Source organism: Pteropus alecto, unplaced genomic scaffold (assembly GCF_000325575.1).
Source record: "Pteropus alecto unplaced genomic scaffold, ASM32557v1 scaffold65, whole genome shotgun sequence".
Taxonomy (NCBI): domain Eukaryota; kingdom Metazoa; phylum Chordata; class Mammalia; order Chiroptera; family Pteropodidae; genus Pteropus; species Pteropus alecto.
In genome coordinates, this window is record NW_006439191.1 from 5,476,541 (window position 1) to 5,494,567 (window position 18,027).

Sequence of the window (18,027 nt, forward strand, 5' to 3'; positions counted from 1 at the left end):
AACTTCTTCATTTTATAAGGGTTATTTACACAAATCAACAGCTAACATCGTACTAAGTGGTAAAAGACTAAATGCTTTTCTCCTACAGTCAAGAACAAGACACTAGTCTTCACTTGGCCACTTCTATTTAACATTGTCCTGAATTACGAGCCAGGGCAAATAAGCAGAAAAACATTTTCCAAATTAGAAAGATGTAAAACAAATGTGTACAAGAAGAAACTTAGAATATGTTACTTGCAGAATATTAAAAATTGTAAAAAGAGAAAACAACCTAACTTTCAACATGAGAAAAAATAAATAATATATGCTTTGGTTCATAAAATTAAATGTTGAAAAGCTAAAATGAATGAACCATACCTCAAACCAAATAATTCTTAAAACAATTCTTATGAAAAAGCCGAGCTGAAAATACACTAAGAATTCACTTATGTAAATTTTAACAGCATGTTACTATATATCACTTAAGGACACTTACATATATATTAGGTTGAACCTTTTTAAATAGATAATATTTGGCCATTTTTAATCTATAAAAATGACAATTTTATATGCTTCGACCTTATAAATATAAAAACACATGAGAATGATACATATAAATACAGAATATGAGAGATCTTTAAGAGTCTTTAAAAATTGCTTAAACACATTTTGAAATTTCAAAGCCATAAATGTCCACTATCAGGAAAAATCACTGACGTAAAGGAAAAGAACATTTCTAAGTTATTTTTGAAAGTTAGATGTTACTATCAATGCTAAAGTCAAATAAGTGGAAAAATCAACAAGTTATTAAGATGATCTGTCTTTGTGAACCAAAAAATAAATAAAAGTATAATAATTGACATAGAAAACTTTAGCGATATCAATCCATGGGTTAAAGTAACGAGATAATTGCTAAGTAAATGTTTGAAAAAAATATCTAATATGATATCAAACTGAGGATCTTAATTTTTGAAAATAGCAAAACCTAAAGACTGAGCATTTAGACATTCCTATTAATAGATTCACATATGTAAGAAAGACTCTCAATGTGGTGGAATAAAAAACAAATCCATGCCATTCAAACAAACTCAGGTAATGACCTGTCATTATTTCTATCAAGAATTCAAATTGAAATTAAAATTATTCATGATGGGGTCAGGTTAATTATCTGATCCCTATTTACTTCAGTGTGACACTAAAAAAGGAAAAACATTTTATTCTGAAACATTACAAAAACAAATCATAAAAATCCTAGAACTTCAAAATATGATGACTCTAGAATGGAGGATCAAAGCTCATTTATTTTTCAATGCTCACAATGGTGAGGACTCCGTGGCAAAAAAAATAATAATTAGAAAGTGTCCTCTTGTTTTTGTTGTTATTGTTAATATTGTTTCTAGACACCAATAGCAAAGGATAGATAAGTGCATAGTCTAGCTATCACAGAACCATAAGAGGGAAATAAAAGTCCAAATGAAATAACCACTGCAGACAACAGTAACATAAAAAACACACACATTCACTATACAGTCATACACAATTATACAATAGACCATTATAAAATTCTTCGAAATGAGAAAAGTTTGAAAATTCACCTCCAGAACAGTAGTTAAGATCACAAAAAGCAAGTTATTATCCGATATATTTAACAGATGGCTACAAAATGTTCAAAAGTCATAAACCACCACCAGAAATCAGAACCTTGTGTTAGGCTGATGTCATCCATTTCCTCGCCTTCTTCCTGGAACCAGCCTTCTCCAGTATCTGCCCCCTAGGCCTCCTTTCCCTCATCATTTAAGCTCATTTAAAATTATCTGCAGTCCTTTTTCTCCCAGCATCACTGGTCTGAAACTGCACTTTGGTGGCCATCCTATGTGTGCTTTTCAGTTTTATAACTTTTCATTCTCCTTGATCTTCTCCTGCTTGTTATTATTATAAGAGAATTCCAAAGAACCCCAAATGCAGTGAGCTATACCCGTCTCGATTCTATCCTCAGTTAAATGAGTGGAGAGCTAAATAATATGAAAACTGCAATAAAGCCCACATCCAGGCCAACTTCAAATGTTTGATGCCACTGTTCCACTCGCTCCTCTCCAGCACACATGTGCACACACGTGCTCTCGTGATCTGAGAGAGCCAGCCGTGCTCTTGTCTCTGGAGGTAAATATTATTTACTTCTCTCTGTGCCATTTCTTTAGACGAAATGTCTGACACACAATACAAATATCTTAAGACATACAAAGAAGAACATGTGGCCGTTTGTAAAGAAACAGTCAATAGGAGGTAATACAGACATGGCCCAGAGATTGAAATTACTAAATAGGGAATTGAGAATATCTAAGACAAAAATACTAAAAGATCTAGTGGAAATGGTGACAATATGTGTGAATAGATAGGGAAATTTGAGCAGAGAGAATCTACGAAAAAGTAGCCAAATAAAAATGCTGGAAATCAAAAGTATTTTATTAAAAGTGAAGAGTTTTCCAGCTAGGCTTCCTAGCAGCCCAGATACAACAGAGAAAAGGATCAGTGAATTTCAAGACAATAGAGAGTATCCAAAGAGAAATACCAAGAGAAAGAAAGAGTAGAAAGAACAAAGACGAATAAACAAAAATGTGCCCAAGATTTGGGGGATACTATCCGATGCTCTAACATAAATGTAACTGAAATCAAAGAGGACATACAAATGGCCAGTAGACATGTGAAAAAATGCTCAACATCACTAATCATCAGGGACTGCAAATTAAAACCACAATGAGATATCACCTCACACTTGTCAGAATGGCTATCATCAATAAATCAACAAGTGTTAGCAAGAATGTGGAGAAAAACGAACCCTCATACACTGTTGGTGGGATTGCAAATTGGTGCAGCCACTGTGGAAAACAACATGGAGGATCCTCAAAAAATCCGAACTAGAACTACTGTATGATCTAGCTATTCCACTTCTAGGTATTTATCTGAAGAAGTCTGAAACACTAATTTGAAAGGATATATGCATTCCCATGTTTACTGTAGGATTATTTGCTATAGCCAAGATATGAAAGCAACCAAAGTTTCCATCAATAGACAAGTGGATAATGAAGTGGTACATGTATACAATGGAATATTACTCAGCCATAAAAAATAATGAAATCTTGCCATTTGTGACAACCTGGATGGACCTAGATTGTACTACGCTAGGTGAAACAAGTCAGAAAAAGAAAACTACCATATGATTTGACTCATATGTGGAATCTAAAAAACAAAATTAATGAACAAACAAAACAGAAATGAACTCATAGAAAATATTTTGAGAGTCCTCAGATAGGAGAGAATTGGGGGGGGAAGGATAAAATTACCAATTATAAAAATAGGTGGATGTAAACTATAGATAGGGGATATAGTCAATAATATTGTAATAACTATGTATGGTGTCATATGGATACTAGACCTATTGGGGTGATCACTTTGTAAGCTATATAAATGTCTAATCACTATGTTGTACACTTGAAACTGATATTGTATATCAACTATAATTGAAAAATACAAACATTATTTTTAAAAAAATTTAGAGAAAGAAGAAAATGGAACAGAAAAAGAGAAGTTCAAAGAGATAATTATCTGGAACTTTCAAAAGCAATGAAAATATCAAGAAAAGTAATGAAAATTAATGAAAATAAGAATCCGAGCAAGCAGAATTCAGGATTACTATGATGAAAAAAACTATGCCTAAGCACAAAATTGTCAAAATGTTAACATCAAAGAGAAAATCTTAAAAGTAGCAAGAAAACAACATACAAGGGACACTGATATTAAGGATGAAGGATGGCTGATTTCTCACCAGGAACTATGAAAGCAAGAAGGCAAAACTAACATACAAAAAAAAAAAAGCAGAATTCTATATTCAGGGAAAGTATCCTTCAAAAACAAAGGTAAAGACATTTTCACAAAAGCTGAAGGAGTTTGGTAATGGAGAAGAAAATTCTTCGGGCTTAGGAGAATTAAGACTGGGTGGAATGCAGGGTTTTCAGGAAACAATGAAAGGTAGGAAACAAAATATTTCATGAGGTTTACCTATGTAAAATGCAGCAGTTTTAAACATCTAGCATATCATTTCTCTAAATTGAACAGTTTTTTCTTCTCACCCTAAGCAAATTTCAATTTTGAGACAAAAAGTTAAATATAGCCCATGAACATTATTTTAAAATGCAATAAACTTAATGTCTAAACAATATTAACATTAATATTTATGATACCAAATTTTACTGAGTAACAGGAAACAAGTATATATTATTTATAAGTTCTACAATTATCTTGAAAACGGTATTATAAAACATTTCACAAATGAGGAAACAAATTAGAAAATTGGATTGAGAAGTCAAACTTTTTGCCAAAATCACTTGGCTTTTAAGAAGCAGAAACTTGGGTTTGGGATTCAAACCCCAAACTGCCTGATTATAAATCTCATGCCTTGTGTCTCATGCACTAATTATTATAGCTATCATAATTTGTATAGAAAGTCAGTTAAATGTCCAGTGCAGATTTGTATTTACTCAACCCATGTTAAATTTCGAGTATATTATACTATACATTCTTAATTTACTCATAATATATCATGAACCTGTGGTCATGTCTCTACAAATAGACACATTTCATTTCTCTTAATGGTGCATTTTTCCTTCGTAGGTATGAATTTTAATTAATTTAATCATTCCCTTTGAAGTTTTTAACTGGTTCCAATTATTGCTATTTTAAATAATTCTACAATGAACATTTTTGAGCATATAGTTAAGGCCTTATCTAATTATATTCTTGAGATAATGTCCTCGCAGTAGAATTCTTGGATTAAGTAGCTTTCATATTTTACTTTTCAGTTTTCCAGGTTATCCCAAACTCCTTCCAACACTAGTATTTTCTCTCTTGGATTCCTTGCCAAATGAAGTACAAAATGATAAGCAATGCTTGTTTTAAAATTCTCAGCTTATTAGTCAGATGTTTCAATATGTCCCTTTCATGTTTCAGCCAAGGTATCATGTTAATAAAATCTTCAGTATGCCAGGATTATGGAAACATTTGCATTCATTTTCTTCTACTACCTCATGGATTACATATTTAAACTTTAATTCATCTGCAGTTTATACTTAATACGGTTGTAAGGAGCACACTGAACTTATTTTTCTTTTATTTTTGTAATGCTTGTGGCCAGTTGTCCTGGTGGCATTGCTGTCTCCTCTGTGATGACCTGAAATGCCAACTTTATCTTGAATTAAACCCTCTGTACCTACACGTACCTTATTCCTTTCCATTCATCTGCCTTAATTTATCAATCTCTATACATTTCTATTTCTTTTTCGATCCAATTCCAGAAAATTCTTTCAGAAAAATTTTAGCATAAGTTCAGCAGAGGTTACAAATTTTACCCTATGGGGCCCTAGTAGAAATTAAAAGTAGTATTTCCACTCCAGAGTGAAGAGTAAGCAGCTGTAGTAAAATATAACACACAGAAAATACAGCAGAGAAGGGAGGCCAGATGGATATCTTTTCTACCCCTACATACTCTCCCTCACAGAGAGCCGACAAACGTTTACTGACTCCTTTAGATGGATATCTTTTCTACCCCTACATACTCTCCCTCACAGAGAGCCGACAAACGTTTACTGACTCCTTAATGACCAATGACCTTCTTAAGAAAGTGCTGAACAATTGTAAACGCATAATGTAGAAATCTGTGTTTAAAGGGAAATGAGGGCGCTGTTGATAAATGAGTTCAAAAAGAGCTGTGAAAAGTTTTGATTCATCATCTTGTATTTTTAAATCCAAAATCTGAAGGGTTGTTGTAGTTACTACCATGATGACCTTGGAAGATCCCTCGGAAACACATGTGCTATCGTGGCACCTCTAGACTTTACGCCCAACTCGGGGCACTGAAATAACTTACACCTGGAAGAAAATGCTCTAAAAATGAACTGACACATGTTGGTTGATATGGATGGTCTAAGTAAGGCGTTTCTATCCGTATATTTAAAAATCAGCCTGACCAAATCACATTTTCTCATTAATATGCATACATATTTATGTGCATTATTACCTGTTTGTGCATATGTATGTACACAATGTGCATTGTGTATGTTATATAAGCATGCATTATGTGTGTATTAGGTGTGTATGCATTATTATGTGTGCCTTATGTCTGTATCATGTATGTATACATACATAATTGTGTGTGCATTACGTATTACATGTGTATTTGTATACATTCTATGTATACAGACATTATAGGTATACATATTTCCATTAACTTGTATACAAGGCTCAGTGAAAAGCATTCGTGTGGTCCAGTGATTCATTTCCCAGGGGAGACCCGCAGCAACAGAAAATGCCATCGGCAACATACTTTTCCAGAAAGTTACACTAGAGATGAGACGCAAAGAAAAAGTCTGTGCTCGCCAACTCTCATGTGAAAAGTTGTTGCTTCTTGGGTGCAGCAACAGGGAAGCAAGTTAAGCCCAACCAGAGGAAGAAAGAAAAGGCGTCTTGCTCTCCTCCAGGCCTTCATTGGAAATTGCTATGTTTGAGGCAGTGTCTGTTCCAAAGCAGAGACAGCCGGCGTGGCACTGCATGAGAGCACCTTTAATTCAGCTCACAGTAATCTTTTGCACAATTACCTCTCCTGAATGAAACCATCTTGGATATGGATAAAAGTATGGAGGACAGTGACTTAATTTTTTGATTAAAAAAAGGAGCAAGCGGGAGAAAGAAAATGATTTATAATAAGTCCATGGGAACATTCTGTATCTATCTCTTTTCTGATTAGAGAGGTGGCATGGAGCCTGGCTCATTAGGCAGAAGTAATGAGCCAGTCTATGTGCCATCTCTAATTAGAGAAAAGATACAGTAGGTACAACTGTACCTATAAATTGATAGAATAAAGATAAAAAATTTTAAATATCCTTTTCTCTTGTAGCTCTCCGATGCCCAGAACTTAAGGAGAAAATTGTAATAAAAATTAAGTAACATTTGAAATAAACCCTTTTCCAATGATGTTTTCTAATCAGAAGTTAAATTTATTTTTACAGTTTAAAAATGAATATAATATTCAGTCCACACTGTCTTTTTGAAGTATATGTTGAAGTAGAATAGAAGCAAGTCATTTCAACCCCACAGTGCATCATGGACAAATTTATGGTACTACTGAATACTATAAGCAACATTTGGTGCAATAAAACATTTTTTGGAAGTACTGATGGGGCTTAGGTATTGAAACAAGACTCAAGATTTAATGTGTTAAGAAATTCTACATGCAGAGTACTTTATCAAATTCTTCGATATACAAATTACTCAAATCAAATTTCTAAATGTGTAGGTTCCTTGAAATGACTTCTTCACATAAGCTTAGCTTGATCGAAGAGGATATACAAATTAAAGTAATAGAGTTGTTTATGGACATATTTTTTAGATCTCTCAACAATCTAATGGAGACATATTGTTCTCCTGCTTCGCAATAAGAAAATAGATGTTCAAAGAGGTTAATAATAGCTGCCACTTACTGAATATTTACTATTTGATGGGCAATATATTTTACATATAAACTAGTCATGTAATACTTATAACATCTTTAAGATTTATCAAAACATCGTATAATAGAAAAGAAAACTGAGACTTAAAAAGATATACTTTTTCCAGTTTTATTGAGAAATAATTGCATACATCACTGTATATATCAAGTCATACTACATGATAATGTTTTACATATATTATGAAATGATTACATATATTTTACATATATTATGAAATAGGTTCAGCTAACATCCATCTTCTTAAAAAGAAAAAAGGAAAAAACGATCCCATTGTGATGAGAATTTATAGGATATACTCTTTTCACGACTCTCCTACATGTCATTCAGCAGTGTTAGTTGCAGTCATCACACTGTACGTCACATACCTGGTACTGATTTATCTTATAAACAGAAGTTTGTACCTCTTGACCACCTGCCTTCAATTTCCCCTTCCCCTCCACCTCTGGCAACCATAAGTCCGATCTCTTTTTCTCTGAGTTTGGATTGTTTATTTATTTATTTTCTTTTTCGCTGTACACAGCTTTTTAGTTTGACAGAGTCTCACCTGTTTATTCTTTTTTGGTTGTTTGGACATTAGGTATCATATCTCCCCCTCACATCCTCCCCCCACCCCCTCGAAAAAGATTTTTAGGACCTGTGTCAAGAAGTTTTATTCCTCTGTTTTTTTCTAGGAGTTTCATGGTTTCAGGTCTTACACTTATGTCTTTATTCCATTTTGAGTTTATTTTTGTGAGCGGTATAAGATATGGGTCCAGTTTTATTCTTTGATATGAATATCCAATTATCCAAACACTATTTATTGAAGAAACTGTCTTTTTTCCACTGAGTATCCTTGGCTCCCTTGTCAAGCATCAGTTGAACCTGTGCTTGTGTTCATTTCTGTTCCATTGGTCCATTTGTCTGTTTTTATGCCAGGAACACACTGTTTAATAATTGTATCTTTATAGCATAGCTTGAAATCAGAAAGTGTGATGCCTCCTGCTTTGTTCTTTTCTCAAGATTTCTTTGGCTAGTGGTTGTTTTTTATACTATTGCAAATGGGATCCATTTCATTTTTCCAGAAAATTTGTTGCCAATGTATAGAAATGCTGATTTTTGATGTTAATTTTGTATATTGCAACTTTACTGAATTTATTGATTAGCTCTAACAGTTTTTTGGTTAAGTCTTTAAGATTTTCTGTATATAAAATTATGCCATCTACAAATAGAAACAATTTTACTTCTTTTTCAGTTTAGATACAGTTTCTTTTTCTTGCCTGATTGCTCTAGCTGGGACTCCTAGTATTATGTTGAATAAAGCTGGTGAGGGTAGCACTCCTGTCTTATTCCTAATCTTACAGGAAAAGCTTTCAACCTTTCACCATTCAGTATGATGTTAGCTATGGGTTTGCTACATACGGCCTTTATTATATTCATCAGGAGTACGGTCTTATAGTTTTATTTTCTGGTAATGTCCTTTTCTGGTTTTGTTTGGAAGAGTTTGAGAAAGATTGGTGCTAATTTTTCTTTAAATGTTTGGTAAAATTTATCCGTGAAGTCATCTGGCCCTGGGCTTTTCTTTGCTGGGACATTTTTTTTATTGCAATTCAATCTCCTTGCTAGTAATTGTTCTATTCAGATTTTCTATTTCTTTCTGATTCAGTCTTGGTAAAGTATATGTTTCTAAGAAATTTTTTTATTTCTTCTAGGTTGCCCAGTTTCTTGGTATATAGTTTTTCACAGTAGCCTCTTATGACCCTTTGAATTTCTCTGGCATCAGTGGTAATGTCTCCATTTTCATTTATAATTTTGATTTTGGTCCTTGTTCTCTTGGTTACTCTAGCTGCAGATCTGTTAATTTTGTTTACCTTTGCAAAGAACCAATTCTTGATTTGATTGATCTTTTCTATTGTTTTTCTGTTTACTATTTCATTTATTTCTGTGCTAATCTTTATTATTTGCTTTTCTCTGCTAACTTTCAGTACAGTTTCTTCTTCTTTTTTCTAGTTTCTTAAGGTGTAGGGGTTGGCTGTTTATTTGGGATCTTTCTTGCTTCTTAATGCAGGCATTTATTGCTACAAAATTTCCCTCTTAGGACTGCTTTTGCTGCATTCCACAAGTTCCAGTATGTTGTATTTCCATTTTCATTTGCCTCAAGAAACTTTTTTATTTCCCCTTTAATTTCTTCTTTGATCCATTGGTTGTTCAAGAGTGTTGTCTAATTTCCACATGTTTGTGAATTCTCCAGTTTTCCTCTTGTTATCAATCCCTAGTTTTATGCCATTGTGGCCAGACAAGATACCTGATTTGATTTCAGTCTTCTTAAATTTGTAGGATGGGAGCTCAGGCCTGCCTAGCTCATTGTCTGAGGACCTGAATCAGGCCAGAGTGTTCTCTGAGTTCTCCAGTCAGGTGAGACACTGGTTTTGCTCTGCAGTCAGGCGAGGCCATGGCTGTACCCTCAGTTTTAGTGCCACTGCAGGCAGGGTTGCTGGGTGGGCTACGCAGCTTCCCATGCCCTCTGAATAGGTTTTGAACTTGGACAGGCTGAAGGCTGCATTCCATGCTGAGCAAGGCTACAAATTCCCTTCCTAAATGCAGTGAGTGAAGCTGCTCTAAAGCCAGTAAAGCTTTCTGGTGTCTTACCTGAGGCTGACCTGCACTCAAACTATCTCTTCTGCCTGCCAGCCTCTCAGTTGGAGTGTTGCTGGGCCACACAGCTTTGAGTTATTGTTGACAGTCCTTCTGGTCAGATGGAGCTGAAGACACTCTCCACCGAGGGTGACACTTTGTCTCAGCTCCCTTGCTCGGGTAGGAGAGGGAGAGGCTGTTTCAGGCTACTCTCAAATTCTCAAACAGGCTCCCCGGTTGGGAGAGGCCAGGAGCAGCCCACAGTCTTGGCTATGAGTTAACCGCCCCGCCTGTGGATGGGCAGGGAAGGCTCTGCACCCAGTACTGGCTTTGCTCTGGGGACCATCAGCTCTGCCTGCCTGCTGCTTAGCTCAAGTGCCACTGGCGGTCCTGCTTCTAGGACTGTTGCCAGCCCTTCTAGTCAGATGCGGCCAGAAGACACTCTCTACAGTAGGTGGGGCTGTCATCCAGCTCCTTGCCTCGCTGTGAGCAAACTGGGTTCTAAGGCCAGCAAAACCAGTCTGAGGATCTGGATCAGGCAGACTTGCACCCCACCGAGGTCCCTGGTCAGAGGGTGCCCCAGAATTGGTCCTGCACATGAGTGAAGCTGCTGGTTGGGATCACCACGTGGGCCCTGCAGGAATGGGCTCTGTCTACCGAGATCTCTGTGCTGGTGTCACAGGCTTCTCCCCACCTTTCCATCACAGTCAGGTCCCTGGTGGGGGAGCCTCACACACGCTCCTGCAGTCTCTGTGGTGTGACATTAGAGTAGCTGTTCCTGTAGAGCCAGGGGGCTCGCTGGCCCCCTAGATTCTGTTTCCCCATCTAAGGAGCTGAAGACTCAGGTGTCCCGGTGGTAGGTCATCGTGTCAACACGTAGCCATGGCCTCTTCTCTCGCCAACTCATTCATTCCTCGGTTTCTGTGGTACAGGGGGTGCTTCGGCCTTACCCCCATGTTCTGGGATTCTCTCAGGAGTGTCTTATTCTCAAATAGTTGTTAATTGTTCTTCTTGTGATAGGAAACGAAGTCAGTAACAACCTACGTCACCATCTTGTTGACACCACTCCAAGGTTTTGTATTTTGATCAAATGGTCTCAACTGGATTGGATCCGATCCTAGGTTTGTTTGACACTAGGGCTTAGAAATTTAACCATGGTGTTTTAGAATGTATTTTGACTATCAAAAATATATACCTTATTTCCTTAAGCCAGATATGTGTCTAGATTACTCAGATCATAGGAGAAAACAAACTGAAATTTTGCATTATTTAAAAATTAGTGATAACAACACATGTAAATATCTATGTGACAATTCTAAAGCCATGGCCATTTATATATTTGTTGCAAACATTTGAAAAGATCTGAGTGGCTATCATGCACAAATTGACAGGACTGTTAAACTATTAGAATTAAAATTTAGCAAGGTCATTGAACTTAAGGGTCATGTGAAAATCAACAGTACTATAATAGAAACAAAATTAGAAAACAAAGTTCAAATATTATACTAAGTAAAATTGCATGGAAAAAGAACCAACAACTATATATGATTAAGTCTTACAAATACGAGTAAGATCTCTATTCAGAAAACTAAATAACGTTGATGAAAGAAAATACAGAATGCATTATATTCATGGATTGAAAGACTTGATATTGTATAAATATTCACTCTCCCAAAATTCAGTTAATGGTTTAAATCCCAGCAAAACATTTTGTGAAATTAAAAAAATCTGCTTCTAAAATTCATATAATAGATAAGAAAAGCTTCAAAGAAAAAAAAAGTGGAAAAATTAGACACTTCCAGATATTAAGACTTTTGTGAAGCTACAATACTGAAAACTAAAAGGTCTCACTCAAGTATAGGCAAACAGACCATTGGAACAAAATAGAGAGCTCAGGAACAAAGCCACCTTCACATACACAGATATGATTTGTGACAAAATTACCACTACAGAGAAATTATGATTTCTTTAAAGAAAGTGTTTCTGGTTCTATTAGATATTCAGGTGGGAAAAAATGAAACTTGACCACTATCTCTCATACCACACCCAAAGATCAATTCCAGATAAGTAAAATAACACTTCTAGAAAAAAAGTATAGGAGAATATTTTAATTATATCAGAATTTGCAAAAATATTCTAAACAGGACATAAAAAGCATTAAGAATAAAAGAAAAATTTGTAAATTGGACTTTATTAAAATAAAGAACTTCTGTTGATCAAGGAATGCCATTAAGAGAAAGTACAAGCCATAGCCCAAAAGAGATATTAGCTACTCATGTATCTGCCAAAGAACTCAGATTTAAAATGTTGAAGAGGTCCTATAAATCAATAATAAAAAGATAAACTAATTTAACTCTTGGCAAAAAACTTAAATAGGTACATCACAGAAGAGCATATCCACATGACCAATAAGGACATGAAAAGGTTCTCAATATCATCAGTCATCAAGAAATGCACCACACACCCACCAGAGTGGGCACGCAATGGCAACATATGACAATATAACGTGTCAGTAAGGATGTGGATCAACTGAAATTCGTATATATTGCTGGTTGGAACGTCCATTTTGGAATATTAAACAAGTATTTTCTAAAGCCAAAGAAATATTTCCAAAAGCTAAAGAAATAACACACAATGATAAATCTCACAGGCATAGTGCTGAGCAAAGAGAATTAGACACAAGCGAGTACCTACTGCATGATTGAATTTGCATGACAGTTCAAGAAGTGGCAACGCTCATCTATAGCGACGATCTATACAAATTATTACGGCGACACTGTTCTCTGTTTGCCTTTAGAGGTGGCATTCGCTAGGAGTCTTTGAGTTACAGGAAGTGTTCTATAACTTTCTGGATGAGACTTAGACAGGTATATACACAGATTAAAGATTCATCAGACTGCACCCTTAATATTATGCATTATGCCACATGCATGTTTTTGCCTTAAAATTGTAAAACAATATTTTAAAACTCCTATAACAAAGTTAATAGGCTATCTAAAAACTGGAAAGAACACACACAACATAACAGTCTTAACATTAATGAGCTGTTACATATAAGAAATTCCAGAATATAAATATAGACACACAACGAATACAATGCGAATGATCAAGATGCACGGAAAGCTACTAAAAATCACTAATGGACGAATAATTCTTAGGCAGCATCCAACATTTTTCAATGAGAAAAATGGCAAAGGTGAAAAAATGAATAATTTGTAAGGTCAGTTAGTATGTAAGGAAGAAAGCACCTGCTTATATTTTTAAATAAGATTGTACACCTTTCTGGATGAAGTCTGTTGTTATGCATGAGGATAAACTTTCTAACACGCATTAAATATAAAATGATCATATACTTCAACCTATTAAACTTCTATGAACTTGGGGGATAATTATAACATTAATAATAGCATGACATAGCAATATGGTTTAGTATATACAAGGCATAGTTCATTCATTCGACAAATACTGAATGACTACTACGTGCCAGATGCTGAAAGATCGATAATGCTTTCCATGACGAAGCCTCATTTGATCCTCATGATGAACTGTAATACCATGATTATTGTCGTCATTTTAGATTTGGAATAATTACAGTTTAAAAACATTAAAAGATGTTCCAGGCCACATGGCTAGTAAGGAGAGAGATGGGATTTGAACTCAGGCAGCTTGACTCCAAAAGTATAAGGTCTTAAGTTATTGTGCCATCAGACAATTGCTTGAATGTGTATGTGCATGCTAAATCAATAGATAGCTAATATAGACACCTATAATTGATGATAATATTGAAATATTAGAAATAACCTGCATGTTCATTAATAGGAGCTTAATTAACAAGTTTTTGTTATAGCTATACAATTGTGCATGATGCAGTGATTTTAAATAGGAAGGCATTAACATGAAATGTCCATAACGTTTGGAAGGGAAGTATTTATTTTTAGAGGACTCAGGGAAAGCATTTATATTGTAATTTCATTTTTGAAAAATTATTTTTATAACCATATCTCTATCTATATGTACTAAAACTTTGGAAGGTTATAAAATGTTAACTATCTATGAAGTTAGAAAAATGAAATAACTTTCGCAGAGTTCTGTATTGTTTGGATTATCTTATAATATTTACTTTTTAATACTATAAAATAGTATTTTCATTTTAAAGTAGAGACAATTTATAGACCATTGTGCTAGTTATTTCAAGAAAATGTTAAATTCATCGTCTGTTCTTTTCAATATCTAATGTGTATCATCTTCTTAAACTATATGGCCCATTCTTAGGGTGGGAAGATATGAAGACCATAAATCCAGTTTATTAGATAATGAGTATTATTTCTCAGTTTCTATCTAATACTCTAAGTCCTACTTTAACTATAGCCCTACAGTAAAACCCAAACCAGAAAAAAAAAAAATACACACACACACACACACACAAAGTAAAACCCAAATCAGAAAAAAAAAAATACACACACACACATGTACACATACATACAGCTCATTACGTATTTTTCTTAATTTAAAAACTGATCATAATAGACACATTCCCATTTTAAACCTTCTGAGGTGCAGTGGGTGGAAGGGTGGCTTCCAAAACAATATCTACCTGGAACCTGTGACCATGACCTTATTTCGAAAAACTGGTCTTTGCAGATGTGATTAAGGACCTCGACATAATACCCTTAGAGTGGGTTAGGCTTATTACATATTTTTCTTAATTTAAAAACTGATCATAATAGACACATTCCCATTTTAAACCTTCTGAGGTGCAGTGGGTGGAAGGGTGGCTTCCAAAACAATATCTACCTGGAACCTGTGACCATGACCTTATTTCGAAAAACTGGTCTTTGCAGATGTGATTAAGGACCTCGACATAATACCCTTAGAGTGGGTTAGGGTAGCCCCTAAACGTAACCACAAGTATTCTTGTAAGAGAAGGGGGAGAAGGCCATGTGACGATGGAGGAAAAGATTGGGGTCATACAGCTACAAGCCAAGGAATGCTAAGAATTATCAGAAAGTAAAGGGCAAGAAACAGATTCCCCCCCAGCCCCCTGAGCCTCCAGAAGGAACGAACACTGCAAATCCTTGATTTTAGACTTCCAGCATCCAGAACTGTGGGAAGATAATCTCTGTTATACTAAGCCGCCACCCAGTTGCTGCTTACTTTGTGACAGCAGCTCTAGGTAACAAGTACACCTAGGCATTTTAACATATTATTTTTTGACACATTTCAGTAATACTATAATGGAATAAATAATTTTCTGAAGTCAGAACCTTACCGCTTAAACTCTGTCCTATTTGTGTAGCACTGGAGGCAAAATCTGTAATTGAGCCACTCAGAGTTCTTGCATCAAAAGCTGTATTATCTTCCTCCAGACCATTGATGAAGAAACTGATTTTTGTCTGATGCACCTGTAGGAAATTATCACCATTATTAATTGTATAATCTTTAATTCTATAATACATACATTTCATCAGTCTATCTCAAGTTAATTTCCTACTTCTCCAGTTTCTTCATTTGGGAAGAAAATAATTCAGTTTAATTCCTCAATAATGTATTTGTGTGTTTATATATCTAGATATACACTTCTATGTTGGGGTTTTGTGCTGTGATGCTAGCTACCAGGTGTTCACAGGTGTACATAATTGTTTGCCCCATATATTTAACAACTCTGACTGCCATGTTTTCATACGTTTTTTGAGGATTTGTTGTTTCTTTAGGTATCACTTAAATTTGGTATAGCCATATTTGGAAATAAACACAAATAAATACAAGAGGGAGAAATATTCAAAACCAGATATACCAAAAAAGAATATATAACATATAGATGTGATTCAATTTAAGTTGCTAATACAAAATACTTCTCATAACATTTACTTTCTAAGTGTTAATAATTTCCAGCTGTACTTCCTTGATACAGAATAAAATAAAAATGTGCTAATCATATTTTAGGGTAAGTATTCAGGGAAACTAACAACTCTACACCGGGGGTTAGCAAACTTCTATAAATTGCCAGACAACAATTTTTCTATTATTATTATCATCTGCAAGCAAATTATTTGACTTTGTGGTCCCAAAAGCCCAGGTCACTGCTCCTGAACTTCACTGTTGTTAACAGAACAGCAGCCACAGACCACGTGTAAATGACTTTTATAAACACAGGTGGCCAGCCAGATTTGCCCTGCACGTTATAGTGTGATGATCCCAGAATTATACCATTTAAAGATATGACATTTTTGTTTGTGTGAAGTAATCCCTGAATAGCAATTCGGAGTTTTATGCAAACTACTTTGTAGGTAGTATCTCTATAAAATCTTCATTGATTGCATATATTTCTCAATGAACTGATCAGCTGTTTTGACATCAACTTTAGTCTCTACAAATAGCCCTATTAGATGCTTTTACATTAAATGTAAAATCACTGGTACTCTAATTAGTAAAGGGGCTTAAATGGCAAACAAAAAGCTAGAGGGGTGGATAGGATACAGGAGAGAGAGAAATTTAATGTTTTGCAGTTGAAATGTTAGATATTAAGATTTTAATAAATTTAATAAAAAATTTAAAATGCTATTCTATTAAAATGACCTTATAACAATTGATAAAACTAAGCGACCATACTCTAACATCTTTAGATCATTATGTGGGCGACTGCCTTAATAGTCCCTTTCAAAAACCCCCTCTTCTCCAAAAAACAAAACAAAACCCCTGGAAGTTAATGTCATGATTACCTGGCAGTATTAATTCTTCAAAAAAGTTATTCAATATGCCTTTTTTCCATTCTATCCAAACCGCTTTCATCTGAACCTTGTTCTTTGTTAAGTCCACTGATCTAGTGTTACATTTTACTTAATTATAAAACAAATCTTTAACGAAGACCTAAAATCGCACACCAACTCCTTGTGGGACTGGATATATACCTCTTTGCTGGGTAATGGGGCCGTGGTTTTTTTGTTTTTTTTTTTTTGGTTTTTTTTTTTTTTGCATCCCATTTTTTACAGCCTGTTACTGTCATTTGGTGTTTGACTGTTATCATTATAAAAGATACAGGCTTTTCTACTTTGTTATTTGTAGCATTATCTCATGTTTTACAACATCTCTGCGCAACATGCAGGCACATGAAATATAACTAGTGAAAAGTTCTTGATGGTATTAATGCATAAAAAAGAATGTGGTTCCATCTCTACTGTCTTTGCCCAGCCGAAAGCTGATGAAGAGCCCATTTTCCTTTATCACATTAGCACAGCCATGAGGGAAACACATTTGTTCTAGTCAGCTACACTAAAGATACTATTACCAATCTAACATATACATGTTTTATATCAGCGGTATTCTCAGAGCACGAGAGAGCCAACAATATATTAACACCTAGCATGACAGTTTATTTAAGGAAAGAAAATTGTCTCTGTAGAGGGACAGAAGTTAGAAATGTATGGCTAAAGCTCAGTGTCACTGGTCTAATAAAGGTAATAATTCTTAGGCTTTCTTTATAGCAGGTAACACTCCGGTGACAGTTCTGTCATATCATTCAAATAAAAATGTTGTCTTTTACAAGTTTAAGTGCACCTTTACTTTGAGTCAGATAGAAAGCATGTTTTTGATTTTCTGTATTCCCTGTATTATATCTGTAGTCAAAAGTTCAGGACCTTTTTTTTTCTTTTTTCTTTTTTTCTTTTTTATCAACTCATCATGTATTTGCTTAGTGGAAGGATTCAGTGTCACTTGGAGTGAATTCCAGAAGGATGTCTGCACTTCGTTGGTGCTTAAAAAAAATGATTAATGATGATCCCAAGCCACTCTAGCCTTGTCCCTTCCCCTACCGATCACCTTTCTATAAATAAGATTAAATCTTCTTCGGTGTTATATACCATGTTTTATATTCCAAGATTCT

General features: G+C 34.9%; 1 protein-coding gene across 1 annotated transcript in view; it reads right to left on the minus strand.

Moving 5' to 3' along the window:
• USH2A (usherin) overlaps positions 1-18,027 on the minus strand; it is a 564,162-nt gene that overhangs the window by 510,070 nt on the left and 36,065 nt on the right. Inside the window, exon 3 of the mRNA XM_025049837.1 lies at positions 15,418-15,550. Coding sequence (XP_024905605.1) covers positions 15,418-15,550 — 133 coding nt within the window. The remainder of the gene's footprint in view (positions 1-15,417; positions 15,551-18,027) is intronic.